The following is a 26,270-nucleotide window of genomic DNA, read 5'->3' on the forward strand; positions in this document are numbered from 1 at the left end:
TTTGATGTATGTTTTATTGAATCAGTCACTATTTACAGGTCAAGTTCCAGTTCCAGAATTGTTTATTTTTCTGAATGGAGACAATATTGATCCAGGGAATGCTAAGGTTGCTACTATATTTCTACACAGAGGTGATTACCAACAGAAAGTGATCTGTAGAAAGAACCTAAATTTATACTAGGAAAGAAAAAACAAATACTATGCATCTTACTCAGAATGTGCATCTGGCCAAGGAACTCGAACGTTGGCCATTGTCACACAATAATGGAGGTGCATTTGTGTTAGGGACTCAAGTCCAGGCCTAACTGCAGGACTAATGACACAAAATGAACCCAAAATAAGCAGTGGGAAAAAAGTGAGTGTCAGCCTGGGTGGAAGACTAAGCTCCCTAACTGTAGTGTGAACGCTTTTTTAATCTGCTACAAATAAATCACTTTCCAGAACTCCAAAATTTCCTTTTCACAATTCTGTCTCCTTGGAGGGAAGAAAAAGTAGTTCCAGAACTGCTGGCTGAGCAGCCAGGATCGTTTTAAGAAAACTGTCAAGACAAAGAAAAGGTATTATAAATTAATGACCAACATGGATGAACATTTACCTTTACACCTTTGGACAAGTTTTTATGCGAGTCGGGTTAATGCTGATTCTTGGTGGAAGTGTACATGCTTCCTTTCTGCGATGTCAATACTACCCAATGTGCCTTCTACAGCAGGATTTACAAAGCCTCTCTGTTTCTCCACCATCCTTTGTGCAAACCAATTGGTATCATAGTGCGTGCTACATTTTACAATCCAATGTTCAGTCTCATTCCGCTAGATAAATGCACTTATGATACAATTTTACATCCAGAGTACATCAGTTTGCTCCTTAGAGTCAAACACCTGCATATCGGGGATAAAAAGACCCTCTGATGTGTAGAAGTAACAACGCACGCAAACATTACTCAAAAATTGGGAAAATACTGGCCGTTCTTGCTGCATGAGGCTGTTCACAGAGTGCAGAATAACAAAACTGTGTGAAGGATGCAGGCAAGTAATATATCTCTAGGTATTAAACCACTCCACAGCCAAAAAGGGAGAAAAGAACACCACACATGGCAGCGAGCTATTAAAAAAAAAAAAAAAATCAAAAATAAAATCAAAAATCACTCCGACCTGAATTCAGAGCAATGATTTAATGCTGCCTTTACTTCACTAGTAATCTTATTGCAAAACTCTAAAACCTACAAATCCACTCAAAATAATAATAAACAGAAACTATTAAAGTGACAGGCTGAAGGTAGAGAAGAGTCCAGGGGCAGAGGTAACCCACTGTTAGCTCATAGCTGAGAATCATCGGAATAAAAACTACTTGGACAAGGAGAGTCTCATCCTAGAGTGGATTCCTTGGGAAGAAGGGCTGAAGGATCCAAAAGCACACAGAGCAAGTGATCAAGTGGGTTTATGCATAGGTTCCACCAGTAATGAGAAGTTCATAGGCCGGATCACGAGTTCTTCTGCATAGCACGATACATGCACACAGCATACCCAGGAGCTACGAAGAGAGGCAGACAAGACATACCATCAGTTTAGCTGAGCCAAATAAGCTTTTTTTTACCCACAACACAATAATATTAAAAGGATTGTCAAGACTTATCAAGCTAAGGGTAGTAAAAAATAAACCCCACACACGCTATATATAGCGCTATAATCTAATCTAGTCACAAAGAAAACGTCCTGGGGGTCCACAGTGGTCCTGCAGTAATTTTATCACATCCATCCTCCATATGACCGCTGCAGGCATATCACTGGCCTCAGTGGAAATGCTTGGGTATGCAGCAACTGACCACTAAGGGCCCCGTCACACATAGCGATCTCGTTAGCGAGATTGCTGCTGAGTCACAAGTTTTGTGACACAACAGCGATCTCACCAGCGAGATCGCTGTGTGTGACAGCGATCAGCCCCCCTGCCGGTATCGCTGATCGCTCTTGGAAACCTCTGGACATTTCTTCCATTACTGGTCTCCCGCTGGCCAGCTCGCAACGCTGCGTGTGACAGGTAGGAGACCAGCGATCAGCTGGTAACTAACGTACACATCGGGTATCTAAGGGACGCACGTCCCTTAGATACCTGATGTGTACGTTAGTTACCAGCTCCCTGCATCAGCGCGCTGGTAACTAACGAACACAGCGACGCCGCGCGCTCGGCGTCGCTGGTGCTGATCGCTGGTGAAGCTGCCTGTTTGACAGCATATCAGCGATCCTGACACGTTGATATCGTTGTTGGGATTGCTGGTGAGTCGCTATGTGTGACGGGGCCCTAAGCCTGCAATTATCATCTGAATGATTGATGCGGAAACACTGCTTAGGGACCACTGCAAGGGCAGGAACGGAGGGACCACTAAACAGCAGAACTGGGTCTACAAGAGAGTGATTAGATAAGGATTCTTTATGTTTTACAATATATATTTAAAAGAAATCATGTTCATAATCTCCATACAAGTATAAAATCCAAAAATACTAAAACCAGAGCAATATACTGGGAATAGCAGTGATGTGTAGGCAATGTTATCCCCAGACCTAGGTCACCACCTTTCACTCCAGGAGGCTGTAACGTACAGAAGAATGAGAACACGGTCATAAGACTACATCAGAAGTAAAGCCTTGTATTTCATCACAAAACGACCTGTTGTGGTCTTCACTTACACCTAAAGCATGAAAATAACATGTGTTTTAGTAAATTGTATTCTCATTAAAAAACAATGCTGAAGAACCATTCTTTGTTAGAATGCTGCACTGTTGTACCTCCTGGAGATGAACCTTCACCCTAGTAAATGGACCGTTTCCCCAACATCTGACACTAACAGAATATAAGGAAGCACCCAAATCGACCAGATGGACAGTAACAGACCTGCTTTCATGAATGCGGCTCATGGAGCACCTGTCATTTACTTACCTTTATTAAATGGCCTGAAAGGCTTATCAAGTCTCTATGTAAGAATGACAGCCATTTATGAGACTTTACAGAATATAACTTAACATGATGGTATATAGAACCTCCCGGTATACACAACTATGTAATAATCACCGTAATGTCCTCTTCCTCATTATTCTTGTTATAGTTTTTCTGTTATTAGTCTATTAATGCTTGGCTCATTTCTTTCTGCCTGGGGTTACCTGCTATAGTTGGAATTAATACGTTTTCCTCTAGGTTTACAATTTAAGGCCACACTCACCCATCCCAATTATGGGGGCCACAAAAAAAAACCCCACAACAATATAAAAAAATAAAAAAAAATTAAATAAAAAAAGCACAGATATGCCGTGTGTTATGGCTGTTTCTCACTGGCCGGTTGCTAGACTTTAGCGTTTTATTCACAACTGAATATATAACACAGAAGCCAAAAAAATAAAGTAAAATAAATGATAAAAATCGTATCCAACACACAATGAAAAATGGCCAGGTTTTCTACATGTATAAAGGAAAGACTAAATAGATAAAAATTGATATGCGAATTTGGCTTGATACATCCAGTTTGAAACTAAAAAACATTTCAGTGTAGTGATGTAATGCAGCTATTGGTTTAGTGACCCTGAAGTTAAAGCATTTATGTGCAAGAGGTAAATGTTTCTACCTTTTAAAAATCACCTGAAAAGCGATTCTATCCCTTGATTCTTAATGTTAGGCTTTGACACATTAGTATTTGTATGCCAAATGGGGAGTGACTCAAACACAGAACGAATGGCAACCTTTCAATTAGAGTTTCTCTCTGCAAATTCTACTCAATCCTGGTTTTGGGTATATGAACACTGATGCAAAATATTGACCTATGAATGAGGCCTAATAGATAACCATAAATGAGAGAATAATCAACACTAGGTTTGGGGAGAAGTTTAAAACACCGGGGGCCGTGAGGCATGGCTCTGTGCAAAAATGCAAGAATCTTAAGGCCCCATACACATTAGTCTGCTTTTTCCTGAACTAGTGTTCGAATGACAGCTCCATCTCTCGACTCCTCCATACAAAGAAATGCTTAACTCGGCTGAGTGCTCCTGTATTCTTTATAATAAAGCTGCTGCCAGACTCCACTGCTGCTTGTCTCCAAGGGAGAACAGGATCATCTGCTGAAATGCATCAGACCTCTATTCACCTAAAGGTCCCGTCACACCAAACGATGCACCAGCCATCCCGGCAACGATACCACCTGGTCAGGATCGCTGGTGCATCGCTACATGATCGCAGTCGATCACCAGCAATCAGGACAAGCGAGGACGCTGGTATCCAAGGTAAATATCAGGTAACTAAGAGCGCACGGCACTTAGTTACCCGATATTTACCTCGGATACCAACTCCCAGCGTCTGCTTACAGCGCTGGGAGCTCGCTGATCGATGGTCTCCCACTGCCACACGCATGTCACAGCGAGATCGCTGATGCGTCACAAAATCAGCGATCTCGCTATGTGTGACGGGCCCTTTAGACTAACTTTGGCCGAACCTGCCAACGCCAATCGACAGTCTAATAAGTATTAGAGCCTCCAGACTGTCCCCCAACAGTCTGATCTCATACTGCCAATCCTTTTGGAGTCTGCCATCAGCTTTATCACAGAGAACTCCATTGCACGAATGAGTCAGGAGTCTGTAAGCTGTACTATTAATAAGCCAACGGCTATCTATTGTGTATATAAGGCCATTGCCTGTCGACAGATGTCGGTGATCAGCTGACTTTAGATTAATGTGTATGGGGGGGGCCTTAACCATTCTAGAATCCCAGTCGTTGGGTATGTATCCTATACACTGTGCGAGGGGTGCAACGCACTATATACATTAGATGGCGGTCAGACTTCTGAATACAACAAACTATACCTGTTGATCATGTCCTCAAGCAATTTCAGCTATGTGCGATTGTCATGTTTGTGCATAAATAGGAGAACAATCATACTTTTGACTAAATACTTACTTTATGGGTATCAGATAGTTACGCAGTAATAGTTTCATTGCATGAGAATTCTAGGACACACCTAACGCTTCTCAGAATCACAAGATCTGTCAGGCAAAATACACCATTGTCCGTTGTTTTCTTGTGTGTGTGTGTGTGTGTGTAAATGGTGGGGTACGGTATCCAGGGCTTCTCAGGGAAAACAAGATCTGTGATACTGTATTCTCACAGACCTCGATACTAAGCAATTTGGCTCATTGCAGGCTGCAATGCACAAAAGAATCAAGAACAGCTTCAAGAAGATGTGTCCATGATATTATGATTGTGAGCAAAATGTGATTAACTGATGTAATGTGTACAGATATTGACATATCTATATTATAAGGCGCCTTCCAATGTGATATGCAGAAATCTATTGGCGTCTCTGGATGGACCAAAGCCCCACGGACAGGTTTCATGCAGGTATGGATTCTTACCTGTATTGCAGCGAATGCCAGTGCAGCCCATATTACGTACATCATTATTTCTTGCAGCTTTTCCACTACCAGTGCCTCACAGCCCTTGAAATAATCAAACACATTGTTTATTAATTAGGGAAAAGAGAAGAAGCATTGTGGAAATACTGTTGGCTTTATCTACAAGTCCGGAAGCTGTGTAATCATAAAGATAATGAAAAGAACAACATAATGTCACGAGCGGGCGCGTGGCTTACCTCGGAGTACAGATCTCCAGGGCGGCTCATGCTGCCTGTACAGTTGAACACACTATCTCGGCAGCAGCTTAACGGTACACTGTTGTTCTTTGACCTATCATACCATGGGGTTTTCTCCCAGTCCGAATAGTTGTGAATCCCACAGCAGCGAAGCTGCATAGAAATAATTCACCAGTTAAAATGTGGATAAGGACAAATGGTTATTTCTTCCACAACTGTACTTGTCCAAGATGTTTTCTTCTCACCTGTCTCTGGACATAATCGATTGCCCGACTTGCTGAGTCAGAGGAGACGCCATTGTACTGATTGAATACATTTGTGATGCTCTTATCAACCTCATCTTCTACCTTTTGAAATAAAAACACAATGTTTAGTTAACGCCACATTAGCTTTGTTAGGAAACTAGGGAAATAAGTCGCTTTATTTGGAAGCCTTTTTTACAAAAAAAAAAAAAAAAAAAAAAAAAAAAAAAAAAAAAAATAATCACATGATGAAAAAGGAAAGTAGTCAGTACCTAACCAAGTATGCAGATCACACAATGACCACACCACACATACAGACAAGCAGAGTGGAATCATAATAAAGTGAAGATTACACAGCTCGGAACTGGCAGTATAAAGACACTGCCAAAGTTGTAGTGACTTTATAGTGCCCTTTAAAATATTTTCACAGACATCCAGTCTCCTGTGTGCCATCACTAAAGAAGCTGGGGTCCTGGGTTCAAATCCCACCAAGGACAACATCTGCAAGGAGTTTGTATGTTCTCCCCATGTATGCGTGGGTTTCCTCCCAACCTCCAAAGACATCCTGATAGGGAGTTTAGATTGAGAACCCCAATAGGGGACAGTGGAATTAATGGCGCTATATACGTGAGAAAAAAATCAACTAAAGATCAAAGTGAGATACATAAAGACGACTACTGAGTTTTCAATAAGTTTCACTGATCAAACGAGACTCAATTGTTCAGCATGGGTGTTTTTCATATTAGTATTTCACCCATGCCCCCCTCGCTCACCATCACAAAAAATCCCCAGAACATAAGACATTTGATCATTTATAAGCCAGACACTCACCTTAGCTCTGTAGATATATCCCAAAACGACCACAATAACTTCAGTTACGAATACCAAAAGCAAGATGATCACAAACTAAGAAGAAAAAATGTCACAGATGTTAAACTCCAACAAGAGCAGTAACTGGATTTATTACTAGAAGATAAGATGTGTCCAATGATATGAAAGAGTGAATGACAGCCAATACAGAACAATGATACACAAAACACAAGATTATAATATAGAAGGTTATTTTATTTTAATTATTGATGAACGATGATATCTTTGACAACGCTTCATTAATTCAGCAAGTGACCCATTTCTCAGGAAAGCCCCCTGATGCTTTCGAGCAGATTGTGAAGACCCTCTACAAATGGGGTCTTCAGATACTGCTACATTACTCGTCTATAGCTCAACCATTAAGTCTGTTTACATGAAAAGACCGGTGGAGTTTTGAACAGTAAGTATTCAATGATTGGTGGTCGTCCAATATCCTGATAGGACCACGCAGTAAAGGATGGTCTGTAATAGATCGTTCAGTGCACATAGGTTGCCATTGTTCTAGAGATCGCAGCTCTTGTTCACACAGGACGATGCGCTGCTGAGAACAATGATCTTCCGTGTAGCACAAAAAAATTAATAATCTCACCCGATGAAGGAGCGTTTTGCTTGTTCATCGGTGATCAGCCTGTTTACACTAGAAGACCCAGTCATATTGTGATAATCTAAGAAAACTCAAGTTAATCTCTCAATGTAAATGAACCTTTAGGCTATGTGCACACGTATGCAGAAAATTCCTGACTGAAAACCGGACTCCTTCCCAGAAAACGCGTGTTTTTTCCCACGCAAAAAAAGCACGTTTATGCGTTTTTTTCCGGAGCGGCCCCAGTCTCATAGAAAATAGCTAGAAATGCGGAATTTTCTGCAAAATTAATGAGCATGTTGCGTTTTTTTTCATGATGTTTCTTTTCGTGGAAAAAACGCATCAATATGCACAAAAAGTGCGGAATTAAAATGAATGGGATGCTTCTTTTAAGCATTTTATATGGTAAAAACGCGAAAAAAAAACTGCTTACGTGTACACATACCCTTCAAGTCCATTAACCATCCCCAAAGATCACATTAAAGATTACATATCATGGTTTCAGTTCATTGTTTGGTTTAATAAGAAGTTTTTGTATTTCAACTGTGCGTACAGTAAATGAATAAATGTGGTAAACGCTCCCATTGTGAGGAGAAAGATGAGCTGGATCTGCACAATCTAAGCCTAAAGGCCCCGTCACACACAGCGAGATAGCTGATTTTGTGACGCATCAGCGATCTCGCCAGCGACATCGCTGTGTGTGACACACATCAGCGACCGCCCCCCCCGCCAGGTATCGCTGATTGTGCAGGATCATCCTGGGCCATTTTTTGATCGCTGGTCTCCCGCTGGCCAGCACGCATCGCTGCATGTGGCAGCGGGAGAGCAATGATCAGCGACGCTGCACGCTGGTATCTAAGGTAAACAGCGGGTTTCTAAGAGCCACGCGGCTCTTAGAAACCCGCTGTTTACCTTAGATACCAGATTGCTCGCTGGTCCTGATCGCTGGAGGGGCTGTCCATGTGACAGCTCACCAGCGATCAGCCTAACAATGTCCCAGCAATCCCATCCATGTAGGATCGTTGGTGGGATCGCTGGGACATCGTTATGTGTAACGGTGCCTTAAGACTGCAGGGTAATGAAGGAAAGCATGGAGCTATTTATGGCAGATCTTATATTTTGGAGGTAAGGTGATTTGTCAGAGAAAAACCTTGTATATGCTAATTGCCAGAAAACTAATCAGCCCCAGGCTATGTACTTTGAAGGCAACTGTCTTTTGAAAGTTTAGCCATCAGCTACTCCTCCCCCAGTCTTCTGACCATGGCTTATCTCCAGTGGGAATGCTGTAACAGGCAATGTTAAAAGATGTTGGCAGAGAGTTGGGATCCCCACTCTTCACAGATGTGAGATGCCAAAAACATCCAAGATTAGAATGCCCCTATCATTAACATCCAGATGTATCGGCCTATGAGAATTACAAGCCATTCTTCTTTCTCTACGATTTGCTTACTCTACAATTTTCAAAGCTGCCAAAGAAATGAACAAAGGCACCCACAGCCCCATTTGTGACAGCATACAACATTTGCTGCACATCTACCAGTCAGCATGTCATATCCCAAATGACCTCAGATGGTGCAACCACTAAGTCCTGAAGACTTGAAAATTAGGTACCGGTACATACATAAAATGGCACTGTATATAGTCAGGACACTTACAGTTGCTAGGCCACATCGACTTTCACGGATTGTGGCACAACAACCTATCAGGCCAATGATGAAGAGGAGCGCTCCTGCAGCTATTATTACCACCCCAGGAATCAGGGTGTAAACATCCTCAAAGAAGTGGTCATAATCGTCATAAGTGATGAAGACGTAGGCCCCCACATAACATAGGATGCCCGCTGCAGCCTGGAATAAATGAAGAAAAGCAAAAAGTTAGCAATAAATTCTGCACATCATCTGTAAAACTGAAATCTGTCTGAAAACCAGAATTAATAGCGAGTGCACGAGCTATGGATTTATTTGTGGAAATTCCGCCACATGTTACATACTGGATTTGCGGCAGATTTTGATTCAGACTTGCCATAGATGACACCCTATAAGCAAAAGATTGGTCAGCACTGAATTCCACATTAAGGCACATTGCAGATTTGAAAATTGTTGGAAAGGTAGAAGTGTGTATATTGCTAGTGCTACTGTAGCTTGCAAAAGTATTCACACCCTTGGCTTTTTAACTTTTGTTACATTGCAACCTGAGCTTAAATATCTTTGTAATCAAATTTGTGTGTGACGCATCAACACTACTAAATAGTCTAGGTTGTTGAAGAGAAGTCAGGAAAATAAAGGCATAAATTAAATTTATGGGAGCAAATAACTAAAAATTGGCAGGTGCATAGTATTTGCTAGGGGTGAATAGTATTCCCGCCTTTTGCTATGAAGCACCGAAACATTTCTGGTGCAAGGTATTACTTTCTTAAAGGGAATCTGTCACCCCTTTTTTGAGATATCATATAATGATATCATTCAATTGTGTGTTACCTAAGTATTGTAGTCGCACTTTTTATCCCCTCTGTCCTCGCACCTTTGATACATAAATACCTTTTTTATCACTCTTCAGATTTATGGAAATCGCCACGGTCCGGTCCGATTGGCGTGGCTTATTCTCCTCCCCCCTCCCACCTTGGCTTGCTGGATGTAATTTCTTCTGTGATTATGACAGATGGCGTTGTTTATTCGCGCCTGTGCGTTGATAAGGCCGTTCGCGCTTGCGCAGTATGCTTTGTCCAACTGTGGGCAAAGCTTATAATTGCTACTGCGCTGGTATTTTTCCGAGTCTATGACCCGGAAGTCTTCATATGCATATGAAGACTTCCGGGTCATAGACGCAAAGACTTCCGGGTCATAGACGCAGGTAAAAATACCGGCGCATGTGCAGTAGCGATTATATGCTTTGCCCACAGTTGGGCAAAGCATACCGCGCAAGCGCGAACGGCCTTAACGCGCAGGTGCGAATAAACAACACCATCTATTATATTCACAGAAGAAATTATGTCCAGCAACCCAAGGTGGGGGGAGAATAAGCCATGCCCATCGGACCGGACCGCAACGATTTCCAAAATCTGAAGAGTGATAAAAAAGGTATTTATACATCAAAGGTGCGAGGACAGGGGGGGGGGGGGGGAAATAAAAAGTGCCACTACAATACTTTAGGTAACACACAATTGAATTATATCATTATTAGTGTTGAGCATTACGATACCGCAAGTATCGGGTATCGGCCGATATTAGCTGTATCGGAATTCCAATACTTAGTTCCGATACTTTTTTCATATCGAATACCGGAATCAGAAGTTCCCATAATGCTAGGAGCCCGCTCGATTTGATTCAGCCAATGGGGATCCTCAGAAGTGTGGGCACATCCTGTTAGGCATGTAGGCATGTTAACTACTGGCATGGCTGTGATTGGCTGCTGAAATGATGTCATGATGCACTATAAAAACCGCTGCAGCCGCCATTTCTGGTCACTCTGCTGTGAATTCAGTTAGGGACAGGCTGCTGTTGAAGACTGTGAGGGACAGTTAGAAATAGCGATTCTAAAAACAATATTGTGCTTTATCCAGGCTACATAAACCACCACTGTAGCTTGCTTTTGCCTAGCAGCAGTGTTCACAGCTGTCTGCAAGGGCTGTGTGAGTGCAGACCCACGCTGTGTAGTGTGTCCTGCAGGCACGTCTGCTTGTAGGCCGCCCAGCATGTGTCTCTGCCTCATACACATTTTTCTTTTATTGCTGCTTTTTTTTTTCTCCTGTATAGTGTGCTTCCATACGTATCCATATATGTTGGTTGCAAACACTAAAGGAGTGGACAGCGGAGCCTTTCAGCAGCCTTTCAGTGCTATAGCCCATTTCTCTGCACTGTTTTTGGCTGTCTGATAGGTCTCTCTGTGTGTGAGTGCAGCTCACGTTGCAGTGTGTTCTACAGCCACCGCTAGCTGTAGTCCGCTCAGCGTGCGTCACTGCCTCATACATAGTCCTTTTTTTGCAGCTAATTTAGCCAGATTTTTGCTCCTATATTAGTGTGCTTCCAACTGCATCCATTGTCATTGGTTGGTTGCAAACACTATATAGGATTAGATAGAGGAGCCTTTTTGCTGGCTTGTGCCCTTCAGGGCCAGCCAGACTAGTATCACCCTATTTTTTGGAGCCTCATCAATTGCATTGTAGGTTAGCTTCCTGCATTGTAATCGCTCCAAAAAGTTTGTGATACTATAGCTTTCAAACTTTGGTCACATCCTTTTCTCCCCCCCCCCCCCCCCCCCAAAAAAGGAAATAAAGTTCAAACACTCCACTTTACAGTTGTCTAGGCCACATTAGATCATATTAAAGTGTAGTACACACACTCTTAGCCAAATTAGTGTTTCTTATACTGGTTAGCAGGTGTTCAGGAATAAGAACACTAAGCCACCCCTTTTTTACTTTTCTGCCTATCTTTATCAGTCTACCAAGATGAAGAAGGCAGGGAGTAAGGCACGTGGTCGTGGAGTTTCAGCAGGGAGAGGACGGGGGGATTCGGTGTCTGCTGCGGCCACCAGTGACCCGGCATCCCCCACTTTTACCAGGCAACAGTCCTTCATGCGCAGCTTTGTAGGATCTAGCCGTACCCCACTGCTGCGTGACGAACAAATTGAAGCCGTTGTCGGATGGATGGCAGCTAACGCATCCACTTCAATGACTTCCGCATCCTCCCAAGGCCAGAGCACTGAAGAGCAACCATCTGTCTCTTCACCACCTGCCAAATTGCCCAGGCAGTCTGAGAGCCCTGGACAGGAGCCATCTCAACCTTTACTTCTGTTCTCAGAATCTGTTGGCTTGGAAAGAGGTGGCCAGCCAAGCAGCATTCTAGAGCGTGAAGAAGAGGGAGTGCGCAACTGCTTTGTCCCTCTGAATCTGAAGAGGCGGGTGGGCCAGTGCCTATTGTCAGCACACCTCAGTGCTCATCTGATGATGATGAGACTCAGTTGCCAATTTCTGGTGCGTACGGTGCTGGCGAGACAACCCAGGACCAGCCGGTGCTTGAAGAGGGGAGTGGAGATGATGAGGTCCTTGACCCATCATGGCGTCAGCCACAGGAAGGCGGTGGGTGCAGCTCTGAGGAAAAGATTCCCTGAACGTCCAAAAGAGGATGGAGAGGGCGGGGGCAGACTTGGTTGCCTGTAGCCTCCACTTTGGCACCCGTGAGGAGCAATCCTCTTCCAAAATACAAAACGGGCGCTCCCAGGACTTGCAGTGCGTGGTCTTTTTTTGACACAGTTGCAGATGTCATTTGCTTTGACAAATACAAGCTATGTCATCAGAAAGTGAAACGAGGGAAAAATGTGAGCATCCTCAATACCACAAATATGTGGAAACATGTGCGTACCAAGCACGAGGTGGAGTTACACAGACACACTGAAGATGTAGGCCAACCTTCAGCAGCACCTACCACCTCTTCAGCTCGTGTTGGGGCCTCTTCCTCCAGCTCACACACAGCTGGTTCGGCTTCCTCACTGGAACGCCATGGAAGAACCACTGCCACTGTTGTCCAGAGACCCAGTGAAATTCCACCCACTGAACCACGTTCGCAGTCATCAGCACCCTCCCAGGCCACTCACCAGCAATCGGTAGCACAGGCATGGGAGAAAAAGCGGCCATACTCGGCAAACCATCCCCGAGCACTGGCTCTGAATGCCGGCATTGCCAAACTACTGGCCCTTGAGATGCTGTCATTCAGGCTGGTGGAGACTGACACCTTCCGGAACTTTATGTCATTGGCAGTTCCACAATACAATGTGCCCAGCCGCTTTTATTTCAGCAGGCAAGCTGTCCCTGCCCTGCAAAAGCATGTGGAGGGAAAAATTAAAAATGCGCTACTAAATGCCGTCAGTAGCAAGGTCCACCTGACCACCGATGCGTGGACCAGTAGCCATGGACAGGGACGATACCTTTCCCTCACTGCCCATTGGGTCAATGTTGTGGAGCCGGGTACAGATCTGGAGAGTGGCTCTGTACGTATTCTGCCAACTCCAAGGATTGCAGGAATGCAGTCTGTACATATTGAGTCCTCCTCCTACTCTAGTTCCTCGGAATCAGCACTGCGTGAGCCTGTTAGGCCAGATATGAGCACAGGTGTGGCCAAACGTCAACAGGCCGTCCTTAAATTAATTTCTTTGGGGAATCGGAGCCACACAGCACAGGAGCTCTGGAATGCCATCAAGCAGGAGAGCGATGTGTGGTTTGTGCCAGCGAATCTCCAGCCAGGTTTGGTAGTGACAATGGCCGAAATCTAGTGGCAGCTCTGGGCCTAGGCAACCTCACTCACATACCATGTCTGGCACACGTGCTCAATTTGGTCGTGCAGTGCTTTCTGAGGGACTATCCGGATCTTGATGCACTGCTGCACAAGGTTCGCCTAGAGTGTGCTCTCTTGCGGCGTTCCAGCATGGCAAGATCGCGCATTGCATCTCTGCAACGACGATTCCGCCTGCCAGAACATCGCATCATATGTGACCTCCCCACCAGGTGGAATTCAACGTTACATATGTTGGAGCGGTTGTGTGAGCAGCAGGCAGCAGTAATGGAGTACCAGCTGCATCAGGCGCAAACAAGTCGCACTGTGCGCCGGACACACTTCACCACCACTGAGTGGGCCACTATGAGGGACATTTGCCAAGTTTTGCGTGCCTTCGATGACTCCACGCGGATGGCCAGTGCAGATGATGCACTAATCAGCATGACTGTCCCCCTCATCTGTCTGCTTCAAAAAACCTTACAAGCACTAAGTGAGGAGGTTTTTGAAGAGGTCGAGGATGAGCAGTCAGAAATGCCATCTGCTTCTGGCAAGTCTGCGCAACGTGCTTCCACACAAAGGCCCAGGCAGGGGACACTTAGTGAGGAGGATGACGAGGAGTCAATGGAGGAGGAGGAACACATCTCTCCAGAGGAGGGAGGTACACAAGGCTCTAGTAGTCAGTGTGTACAGCGAGGGTGGGGTGATGCTGAGCAGGCAGAGATGCTGCCTCATTTTGGGGACAGCGTTTCCAGTCCAGTTGGCAGTCTGCAGCACATGGTTGATTTCATGCTGCAGTGCTTGTTAAATGACCGCCGCATCGCCAACATTCTCCACACGGCTGATTATTGGGTGTACACCCTCCTAGAGCCTCGCTACCGGGACAACTTACAAAGCCTCATACCACAGTTGAACCGGGAGCGAAAAATGCGGGAGTACCAAGAAACACTTGTGCAGGCCATCATGTTCTCCATTCCCCCCGCAAGTGTTGCTGGTAGTGCTTTTCAAAGCAGCCATGTGGGTAGAGGCAGTGGAGGAAGCTCTGCACAAAGAGGTAGCAGAGGCAGTGCCGCAGGACAAGGCAAGGCCAGTATGGCCCAAATGTGGAAAAGTTTTGTGGGACCGCCACAAACGGCTACACCATCACAGACGGCTCCAGTCAGCAGGAGGCAACGTTTCCGTCAGATGGTGACAGACTACTTGTCGTGCCCTGTTAGTGTTCTCCCAGACGGCTCTTCCCCGTTCAAGTATTGGGTCTCTAAGCTGGATACATGGCCAGAGCTTAGCCAGTATGCATTGGAGGTGCTGGCTTGCCCTGCTGCCAGTGTATTATCGGAACATGTCTTTAGTGCTGCAGGTGGTGTGGTAACAGACCGTCGCACGCGACTATCCGCCGATAATGTTGACCGGCTTACTTTTGTGAAAATGAACAAGGCCTGGATCTCACCTGAATTTGCCAGTCCTCTTCCAGAATAAATAATTGGCTAGCAACAGGATCCAGGTCTCCTGTTGTGTTCATGTTTCTATGACCTGAACTTTATTTCCTGGGCTACAGCAACGCCCGTTGTTGCTCAGAAGTGCTGTCCGCACAGACAAAACACTCGCTCATGTGTAAGTGGGGTTCGGTAACGTCAGCTGATCCCCTGCTGTGTGTACGGCAAACTCTCCTGCTGCTTACAACTTCTGACTACCTCTGATTTAATATGTTCTCTGATTTGCCCTCTGTCTCCACTCTGTTTTGAGTATTTCCTCCGGCCTACAACACCGCCTGGTTCTGCTCTCAAGTGCCGTCTGCACAATCCACACTTGTTCCTGTGTTACCTGGGTCCTCTAACATCTGCTCATCTCCAGAGGTGAGCACGGCAATGTCTCCTGCTTTGTCTACATTCCCACTACTTGTAGTGGAAATGTGGACAGAGCAGGAGACATTGCCTGACTCACCTCTAGGGAGAAGCTGCTGTTACAGAACCCCAGTAACACAGGAACAAGTGTGGGTTGTGCAGACGGCATTTCAGAGCAGCAACTGGCGTGGTTGGAAGCCAGAGGAAATACTCGAAACAGAGTGAAGACAGAGGCCTAATTGGAGTACGTTGACAGTTAGTAGTAGTCTAGAAACAATGGCAAACTGCCACCAAGTAGGCCTCGGCCTACTACCTGATTTTCCCTGGGCTCCGACACCGCCAGTTGGGCTCAGAAGTGCTGTCCACACAGAAAAACACACTTGTTCATGTGAAAGTGGGGGTCAGTAACGTCAGCTGATCCCCTGCTGTGTGGAGGGCAAACTGCTGCTGCCTCCAAATTCAAAATACCACAGCTTTACACCTGGCTCCTAGGAGGCCTCGGCCTGCACCCTGATTGTCCCTGGGCTCCAACAACGCTAGTTGGTGCTCGGAAGTGCTGTCCACACAGAAAAACACTCGTTCATGTGAAAGTGGGGTTCGGTAACGTCAGCTGATCCCCTGCTGTGTGGAGGGCAAACTGCTGCTGCCTCCAAATTGTAACTACTTCAGATTTAAACATTCTCTGATTTGGCCTCTGTCTCCACTCTGTCTCTAGTATTTCCCCTGACCTCCAACACCGCCAGTTCCTGCTCACAGTTGCCGTCCACGCATTCCACACTTGTTCCTGTGTTACTGGGGTTCTGTAAAGTCAGCAGATCCCCCAATATGTGTCCGCCACTGTCTCCTGCGCTGTCCACCTTCCCACTGCAAGCGGTGGGAATGTGGACAGAGCAGGAGACAGTGGCAGACACACATCAGGGGATCTGCTGACATTACAGAACCCCAGTAACCCAGGAACACGTGTGGATTGGGCAGACGGCTGCTGTACGCATAAACTGGCGGTGTTGGTGGTCACGTGAAATCCTGGAAACAGAGTGGAGACAGATGCCTAATTGGAGCACGTTGACAGTCTGTTGTAGCCTACAAACAATCTAAAACTGCCACCAAGTAGGCCTCGGCCTACACCATAATTCTCCCTGGGCTCCAACAACGCCAGTTGGTGCTCGGCAGTGTCTTTGGCACGGGGAATCCCTGTTGCCCAGCCTGGTTCCAGCACGCCTGCTGTTTCCGGGTAGTGTCAAGGTCACTATGCCACCAATCCGTTGTCCTGTCGTCTTGCGGCCGGGTTAGCCGACTCTACGGTGCCTGCAGTTTAGGTGACTCCTATGTGGGCTGCGGGAACTGGCACTGAAGGCTGGATCCGTAGTGCCAATGGGACATGGACCCCCTGTAGGACTGTGGGTTTCGGTAACTGCGGCCGGCTTGCGGCCTGGCTACTTTGCTTTGAATGGGTACCTTCTGCTACCCACCCGGGTTCCAGCACTGTCTGCTGGTTCTCGCCAGAGCCTTTGGCCTAGGTGCCTCCATCTCGGTATCCGAAGTCCAGCACCGTCAGCTGGTCCTTGGTAGTGCTTTTTAGCACAGGTACCTTCTGCTTAGTAACCGTGGTCCAGCACCGTCAGTTGGTCCTCGGTAGTGCCATTGGCTCTTGTGCCTTCTGCTACCCATCCGGGTGCCAGCACTGTCTGCTGGTTCTCGCCAGTTTCTCAGCCTTCTTGTACCTTCTGCTACATTTCCAAGATCAAGCTTTTTGAAATGGTCTTTGGTAATCCTTATTGATCTCCATGACGACGACCCTGAAGACCACACCAAAGAAGACCAGAAATATGACCCTAAATAATAAGACCAAGAGGACAAAGAACATGAAGACAACCACCAAGATACAGAACAAAAAGACAGAAGACCAGAAAGCAGAAGACCAGAAAGCAGAAGACCAGAAAGCAGAAGACCAGAAAGCAGAAGACCAGAAAGCAGAAGACCAGAAATCAGAAGACCAGAAATCAGAAGACCAGAAATCAGAAGACCAGAAAGCAGAAGACCAGAAAGCAGAAGACCAGAAAGCAGAAGACCAGAAAGCAGAAGACCAGAAAGCAGAAGACCAGAAAGCAGAAGACCAGAAAGCAGAAGACCAGAAAGCAGAAGACCAGAAAGCAGAAGACCAGAAAGCAGAAGACCAGAAAGCAGAAGACCAGAAAGCAGAAGACCAGAAAGCAGAAGACTAAAAATCAGCATAGAAGAAATCAAAATTATAAGCAGAAGACGACTAAGCAGTAAATGGGGGTGAGTCCGTTCCTCCTCGTGGTGCCCCTGGAAAATGCCTGCTGCTGCAGGCCAAACTGAACGCGGACAAATCCTGTTGTAAATCTTTTGTGACAGGCAGAACGTAAGGTGTAATCTTATAACTTTTATAGATAAGTACTACAGGAATGCCTGTCACCATAAGAAAATGAAGACAAAGAAGAATAGGAAGAAGATGAAGAAATAGCATATTAAAATTAATAATAGCTGAATAAGAAGAATATGAAGAATGGAAAAAAAAAATTAATGGGATGAAGATGAAGAAGAAGATGAATAAGGTGAAGAAAAAGTTGATGAAAAAAATGCTACTGCTGCGGATCATGAAGGAGAAAGTGTGAGAGAAGTACAAAAGAAGGTGAAGAGGATGGAAGTTGTGAAACATACAGTACATATCTGACAAAATATAAAAAAGGTTAACATAGTCAATATCTTTTTAACTCCGAACGTATTGAAAAAAAAAATTGGAATTAATGCTATGCCATGTGATTTGAATAAACCACTATGCTTTTAATGTCTCCTCCACCTCCCACAATACATTCTACATGATTCTTATTTGTTTTCAATTATGTAGAATTAGCCAACAAGGAAATAAAGGGCTTTTTTTAATTCAGATCCCGGAAGTCCCATTGACTTGAATGGGACTTCCGGTATCGGAATCGGCGATACCCGATATTTTTTTCGTATTGGGCGATACCATCCGATACGATATTTTTGGGTATCGAACGGTATCGCTCAACACTAATCATTATATGATATCTCAAAAAAGGGTGACAGATTCCCTTGAAGTCACATCTTTAGGCCTGTTTCACACTTCAGTAATGTGACATCAGTCAAAATCTGCCGTTTTTATAAAAAAAACGGATCCGCCATTCTTTTTTTGGCGGATCCAGTTTTTCCCCATAGACTTGCATTAGCGGCGGATTTTGACTGATGGTCATCCGTTGCATCCATTTTTTGACGGATCCGTTTGAATTTTAGCATCCGCCGGCTGGAGTAAACGGACAATGTAACGTTTTTTTTCCAGGGGCGGACCACTATTTTACACTGCGCATGCCCCGAAGATTTTCCCTTTCATGCAGTTTTAACCTTAAACGGTGTTCTGGAAGCGACGAAAAAAGTCTCATTGTCTCTCTCTCACTCTCCAGAGATCGGTTCCTTTAAATTTCATACACTTAGCGGCTGCAGTGGTTCGGTCCAAGAAACGGATCCGGTGGCATACGTTTGTCGCAAAACGGAAACTGATCCGTTTTTTCACACTTTGGTCGTTTGCAACTGACGTCAAACAACTAAAGTGTGAAACAGGCCTTAGTGACAGGAAGCCCACCTGTGTGCATTCTGAAAGGCCACAGAGGCTGCAACAACATTAAGCAAGAGGCACCACTAATTAAACACCATGAAGACCAAAGAGATCTCCAAACAAGTCAGGGACAAAGTTGTTAAGAAGAACAAGTCTGGATTGGGTTATGAAAAAATCTCAATCCCTGATGATCCCCTGCAGCACCATCAAATCTATTATCATCAAATGGAAAGAACATGGTGCCACAACAGAGTGAGCGCTGACCACCAAAACTTTCAAGCCGGTCAAAAAGGGCATTAATCAGAGATGCAGTACAGAGACAGGTAACCCTGAAGGAGCTGCAGTGTTCCCAAGCACAGACTGGAGCATCTGTACATACAACCACAATAAGCCACACACGCCATAGATGTGACCTTTATGGAAGAGAGCGCAGAAAAAAGCCTTTACTTACACACAAAAATCGTAAGGCTCATTTTGAGTTTGCCAAAAGACTTGTGAGAGACTCCGCAAATGTATGGAGGAAGGTGCGGAGGTCAGATGAGACCAAAATTGAACTTTTTGGCAACCAAGGTAAACACAATGTCTGGCGCCAAAACAACACAGCTCATCACCTCAAGAACACCGTCCCTACAGAGAAACGTGGTTGTGGCAGCATCATGCCATGGGGATATTTTTCAGTAGCAGGGAAAGGAAAAATGGTACAAAATACAGAGATATTCTTGAGGAAAACCTGTTTCACTCTGTCAGTGATGAGACTGGGACAGAATTTCACCTTTCAACACGACAATGACCCAAAGCAAACTGCTAAAGCAACACTCGAGTGGTTTAAGGGGAAACGTGTGAATGTTTTGGAGTAGCCTAGTCAAAGCTCAGGCCTTAATCCAATTGATAATCTGTGGTCAGAACAAAAGATTGCTGTTCTTCAGAAGGAAACCATCTAACTTGAAGGACCAGTTTTGCACTGCGGAATGGGCAAAAATCCCACTGGTAAGATGTGGAAAGTTGCGAGACTTATCCAAAGTGACTTGCAGCTGTAATTGCTGCCAAAGGAGACTTTACAAAGTACGGACATTATGGGGTGAAGTTAGGCACTCAAGATATCAGTAAATTTTGTCCTATTTTTTGATTGCTTTGTAAAAAAAATAAAAACAGGTGTAGGCATGTCATTTACATGAACTAATGAAACCTAAAAAACAAAATTCAGGTTGTGAGTTAGCAAAATAAAAGAGTGCAAAGGGGGTGGGTGAATAATTTTGCTTTATAACACTTTCTGTAAATAACAAAAAACGCACAAGGGAAATATCACAACACACATGCAACATGGCCTAAACTTTATCTACAGCTGTCACACAAAGAAAGCAGTTCTTTACACAAAATAATCTTCAAGATAAGTGTACAAAGTAAGAATATTGACAGCGTCCTGATAATTCAGATAAGCTAAGGGCATTGACCAGATATCAGGAGTGTTGGATGATCAGATACAAATCTAAGGAGACAGCATAAGACCAGATATCGAGAGTATTTGAAGATCACATACCCAAAGGGCACATTGTACTACCAGATATTAATTAAGAGCATCCAACAATTGGATAACCTAAGGGCGCAGCATACAACTAGAAATTGAGAGCAGATTAATTGGGGGAAAGGTAAAGAAAAAAAAATAATATGCAATTATAACTTAAACTTTTGTTTAACAAAATGCAAACATTTCACATACATCCTTTTTAGGATGTATACTAGATCACAGTTATTAGCTGATGTTTGTGATTATTGCAACTGCGATCCACTAAATGCTGATAATGCCTGATGTAGAACCGATATACCAAAGTTTGAAATTGCATCCCCGACTATTGTACTTTATAAGTTATGAGTCATGTTAATTCATCCCCATACTACATACATGGCCCTTAAAAAAAGATGATATCCTGGCGAAACGCGCGTCAGGGACATGTCCCGATATGGTGTCTGATGTAGAATCATGACTGAGTCCGCTGTAATTTTAATTACACATTATTTTTTCTTTACATTTTCCCAATTAATCTACAGTCTGACGATCTGGAGAATTACTTCAAAGAAAAAACTGACCAGATCCAACAGGAAATCATCTCCCAACCACCTCATACCATGCACTGTCCTCCCTCCCCCCACTGCATTTAGCTCACTCTCTGATTTTGAACCAGTCACAGAAGAAGTAAGCAGGCTCCTTGCATCTTCTCGCCAAACCACTTGCACCAGTGACCCATTTCCGTCACATCTACTCCAGTCCCTTTTCCCCTGCTGTCACCCCTCACCTAACTAAAATATTTAACCTCTCTCTCTCTTCTGGTATCTTTCCCTCCTCATTTAAGCATGCCATCATACATCCACTACTTAAAAAAACATCCCTCGACCAGAACTGTGCCGCTAACTATAGACCTGTCTCTAATCTTCCCTTCATCTCTAAACTCCTGGAACGCCTGGTCCACTCCTGTCTGATCCGCTATCTCTTTGATAACTCTCTTCTCGACCCTCTCCAATCCGGTTTCCGCTCTTTACATTCTACTGAAACTGCCCTCACTAAAGTCTCTAATGATCTACTAACAGCTAAATCAAATGGTCATTACTCCATGCTAATTCTCTTGGATCTCGCTGCAGCATTCGACACTGTGGATCATCAGCTCCTCCTCACTATGCTCCGTTCCATTGGCCTCAAGGACACCGTTCTCTCCTGGTTCTCCTCCTATCTCTCTGACCGCTCCTTTACTGTATCTTTTGCCGTTTCCTCCTCCTCTCACCTTCCCCTTACTGTTGGGGTTCCTCAAGGATCAGTCCTAGGCCCCCTCCTCTTCTCTTTGTGCACTGCCCCTATTGGTTTCCAGTACCATCTCTATGCTGATGACACCCAATTATATGCTTCTTCTCCTGACATCACGCCAGCCTTTCTAGAAAACATCGGCGATTGTCTAAATGCTGTGTCTAATATCACGTCCTCACTATATCTGAAATTGAACCTGTCAAAGACTGAACGCTTTGTGTTTCCTCCCGCTACTAATGTACCTATAACCCGACATTGCCATTTCCATGTGTGGTTCCACTATTACTCCCCAGCAACATGCCCGCTGTCTTGGGGTCATACTTGACTCCGAGCTTTCCTTTGCCCCTCACATACGATCACTGGCTCGCTCTTGTTATCTGCACCTTAAAAACCATTTCTAGAATTCGACCTTTTCTTACTTTTGACTCCGCAAAAACTCTTAGGCTATGTGCACACGTAGCGGAATTCTCGCGGAAGTTACCGCGAGAATTCCGGAATTCCATTCTGTGGAAAAGTCGCATTTTAAATTCCTGCGATTTTCCAGTGGAAAAAATAGCTTGCAGAATGCTAGCGTTTTCCAAGCGATCTGAAGCATTGCTTGGAGAACTGATTGACAGGTTAGTCACACTTGTCAAACATAGTGTTTGAAGAGTGTAACCAACTTTTTACTACTGAGGCTGCCTATGCAGCATCAGTAGTAAAAGATAAAATGTAAAAAATAAGAATAAAAAATTAAAAATATTGTTATTCTCACCTTCCGGCATCCTGCACAGCCTTCCCGCCTCTCTCCACGCTCCCGGTCCCAGTAGTCCTTTACGCGAATGACCGCGAGACGTTGCGCTCCTGCGACGTCATCGCGAATGACCGCGAGACGTTGCGCTCCCGCGAGACCTCGACGTCATCGCGGTCATTCTCGCAAAGGATTACTGGGACCGGGGAGCGTGGAGAAAGGCGGGAAGGCTGCGCGGGACGCCGGAAGGTGAGAATAACAATATTTTTTTATTTTAATTCTATTTTTTACAGGGATATGGTACCCACAGCCCGGAGGACAGTCTCCTCTCCTCCGGTCCGTGGGTACCATCCGCAAATGTTCCGCTTACTTTTCGCATGGTGGGCACAGCCACATGTGGGAAGTAAGCGGAACAATGCAATCCTATGTGTGCGGGATCACCGCGATTCCGCTAAATTAATGAGCATGCTGCGTTTACCGTGAAGCGATTCCGCCACGGAAAAAAACGAAGCATTAGCACAGCATTGCGGAATCCCATAGGATGCTTATTTTTCGCAGCAAAATCGAGTGTTTAAAACCGCCGCGAAAAAAAGCATGAAGTGTGAACTCAGCCTGTTTCTCTTATTCATTCTCGTCTTGACTATTGTAACTCTCTTCTAATCGGTCTCCCTCTTACCAAACTCTCCCCTCTCCAATCTGTCTTGAATGCTGCAGCCAGGATCATATTCCTCGCCAATCGTTACACTGATGCCTCTACCTTGTGCCAGTCCTTACACTGGCTACCCATCCACTCCACAATCCAGTACAAACTTATTACCCTCACCCACAAAGCACTCCATGGCTCAGCACCACCGTACATCTCCTCCCTTGTTTCAGTATACCACCCTACCCGCGCCCTCCGTTCTGCTGATGACCTGGTTAGCATTCTCAATAATCAGAACCTCCCACTCCCGTCTCCAAGACTTTACACAAGCTGCACCAATTCTTTGGAATGCACTTCCCAGGTCAATACGATTAGTCCCCAATCCCCACAATTTAAAGCGCGCCCTGAAAACGCATTTATTCAGACTGGCCTATCGCCTCAACACATTAACCTAATCTATCACTGGCTGGCACAGCCAAAAGTTTTACCATAACCAGGTTCCCCGCATCATGTTCCCACATGCTTTATGCATCCATTAGCCCTCTGTGTTTGTACTGTTACACACTTAACATTATGGCTGGTCCAAACAGTCAGATACACTAAGGGCACAGGGTATGAGCAGATATCGAGAGAGCCTGATGGTCAAAAACACTAAGGGCACAGGGTATGACCAGATATCGAGAGCCTGATGGTCAAACAGGCAGGATATCTATGAGTGAGCTAAGCTGGCCGTGAAATCTGCTCTATGGATATGGCAGGTCACTCTGTGTGGCCTAAGCTTTACATCTTACTTGACACCAATCTTCCCTCTGCAGATCCTGTGTAACCACCAGTGTGGCTTGGGTACAGGAGGTGGCTCACTAAGAAAAATAATTCCCTTTAAATTTTGGCCACTGACTTAAACTAGTGAGAATTTGCCTACAGTTTTTCTAATACCTCAACGAAAATAAACTGCACATGACTCTGCAGCATCATGGAGTCCCATATAAAGAGGCTATGGCTTTATACTTAGTGTACAGTACAAAACTACACACATCAGTACACAACCCTCTGTAACAGAACCCCACACATAGGCAGAGGGGCCCATAGGTGGTGTCACTCCCTACTGTCCCTATGCGAGTTCCTGTTGACTAAAAATCTGATTCTTATTCATCTCAAATCCAGCATACCCTGGGATGGTGTCACCTGCTCCCACGCCGGCCGGTCACGTGAAGTCACTTCTGTCTGGTTAGCAGCCGGACATTATTAGAGGCATCACTTGCTGCTGCCCGCCGTATTGGTATGCTAGATGGATTCTTGGGGGTTACAGGTAAGAGGGTGATCAGAAGTCATTGGATCACATTAGCGTCTTAAGCGATTGCTCACACAGAGATCTTCAATGTTGACCTGCACGAAAATCCAAAACTAAAGCCGCTTCAATACTCTGAGGATTTGGGAGCAGATCCTCAAAGAACCTACTGTAATGGTATGATGTCATCATCAATATACAGCAATTGGGGTGTTCGGCTCATCGTCCCCAGTGCCTCACCGCTGGCCTGAGAAAGACTCCATAGAGTGGAGGCCGTTGCCAGCCGGACAAATGGAGCATTACATAGGTCATTAACACAGGGCAGCCATCTGGCACATCCGGGCGAGGGTATTAGGCTGTGTGCACACGCTGCGGATTTTGCTGCGGTTCCACAGCGGTTTTGGCCGCTGCGGACCCGCAGCAATTTCTGCTGCGGTGTACAGTACCATGATTTCCTATGGGAATCAAAAACCGCAGTGCAGACGGTGCGGAATTTTCCACGCGGATTATCTGCGGTTTTCAATCCGCAGAAAGAATTGACATGTCAATTCTTTCTGCGGATTGCCGTCTCCTCTATTGAGATGAAAAACCGCAGGGCAAAACCGCAGAGCAATCCGCAGCACCTGCGGATTTTACAAAATCCGCGCGGATGAATCCGCAGCGTGTGCACACAGCCTGACGGGCACAGGGCCTGGGGTCGCCAGCTCCTTCTACTCTGGTTGCTATAGGTCACCGTGCCACTTAGCCCTCATGTGACCAGAAGTCTGGGACTAGACAGAAGTTCCTGTTACTAGGCACAGCGGATCTGAGGGGCTGGCTACTGAAGCCAGGGGCAACCATGGCAGCAAGGAAACACCGTGCTAAAGCTGAGGGGACCCTCACATAGCAACGTGAGGGGGAGGAGGATGTGCTGCAGCAGCCTGAGCCACGGGGTCACCATCACAACCTCACACTGCACAGCACTCGCTGCCACAGGTACACACTGCCACGAGTACACACTGGCTATGACATGGCACCAAGGGCACGGACTCCTGACCACTGCACATAACCTTCCCGCAATGCCCTCTGCTCAGGCCGCAGCCTTACCCAGAAGATGAGGTTCAGGAAGACCAGGACGGTCTTGGAGGAGATCACCTCGCACTGCCCCATCTCTCCGCTCACAAGATGGAGGCCCAGCTGTGTGCCGCACTCCCGGCTCACGGGCTCCCCAGGCAACCGGCCGCAGCCGCGCCCACAGCTGACGTCAGCGATTGGGTGCCGCCCACACGTGATTGCCAGCCCTCCATGTTTATTTAGGGAAGCTTTATAGTACTGCTGTTTCCGAACTCCCTCGTCAGAAAAAAAGCCGCGGCCCCAAGCTGCCATAATGTACCTAAGAGAAATACAGGCTCCAGGGTGTGTTCACACATTGCGGTTTGTAGAGGAAAGGTCCTGGGACCGCACTATTCATCCAAAACAACTTCATTTAGATGACAGGGACTGACTTTCACCACAAATTTTCTGCAACAAAATCTGCAGTGTGGGAATACCCTTTATTTAGGCCTGCGACACACGCCCCACATAAAAAAGTAAGGCCAAGCGCACACTATCAGTATTTGGTCCAGAGGTGTATCTAGGCTTTCTGGCACCCGGGGCAAGAATTCGGTCGGGCCCTCCCCCCTATGCGATTTGCACACAGGCCGGGGTCACACTAGAGAGGAATACGGCCGAGTGAGAGGCACTAAAAGCACGCATTAGACACGGACAAATGATTCTCTATGGGTTTGCTCCCAACAGCCGTATATTTCTCGGGCATAT

General features: G+C 45.6%; 1 protein-coding gene across 1 annotated transcript; it reads right to left on the reverse strand.

Annotated features, from left to right (window-relative positions):
- Positions 1-25,722, reverse strand: TSPAN3 (tetraspanin 3). Its single transcript, XM_073579351.1, has 7 exons — positions 25,560-25,722; positions 8,975-9,166; positions 6,698-6,772; positions 5,870-5,971; positions 5,625-5,777; positions 5,389-5,472; positions 1-1,530 (listed from the first exon to the last, which is right to left on the reverse strand). The coding sequence occupies exons 1-7, from the start codon at positions 25,620-25,622 to the stop codon at positions 1,438-1,440; spliced, it is 762 nt and encodes a 253-aa protein (XP_073435452.1). The 5' UTR covers positions 25,623-25,722; the 3' UTR covers positions 1-1,437.
- Positions 25,723-26,270: the final 548 nt, after the last annotated feature.

The sequence above is a fragment of the Dendrobates tinctorius genome, unplaced genomic scaffold (assembly GCF_039654945.1).
Source record: "Dendrobates tinctorius isolate UK_male_01 unplaced genomic scaffold, ASM3965494v1 ptg000062l, whole genome shotgun sequence".
Lineage (NCBI taxonomy): Eukaryota > Metazoa > Chordata > Amphibia > Anura > Dendrobatidae > Dendrobates > Dendrobates tinctorius.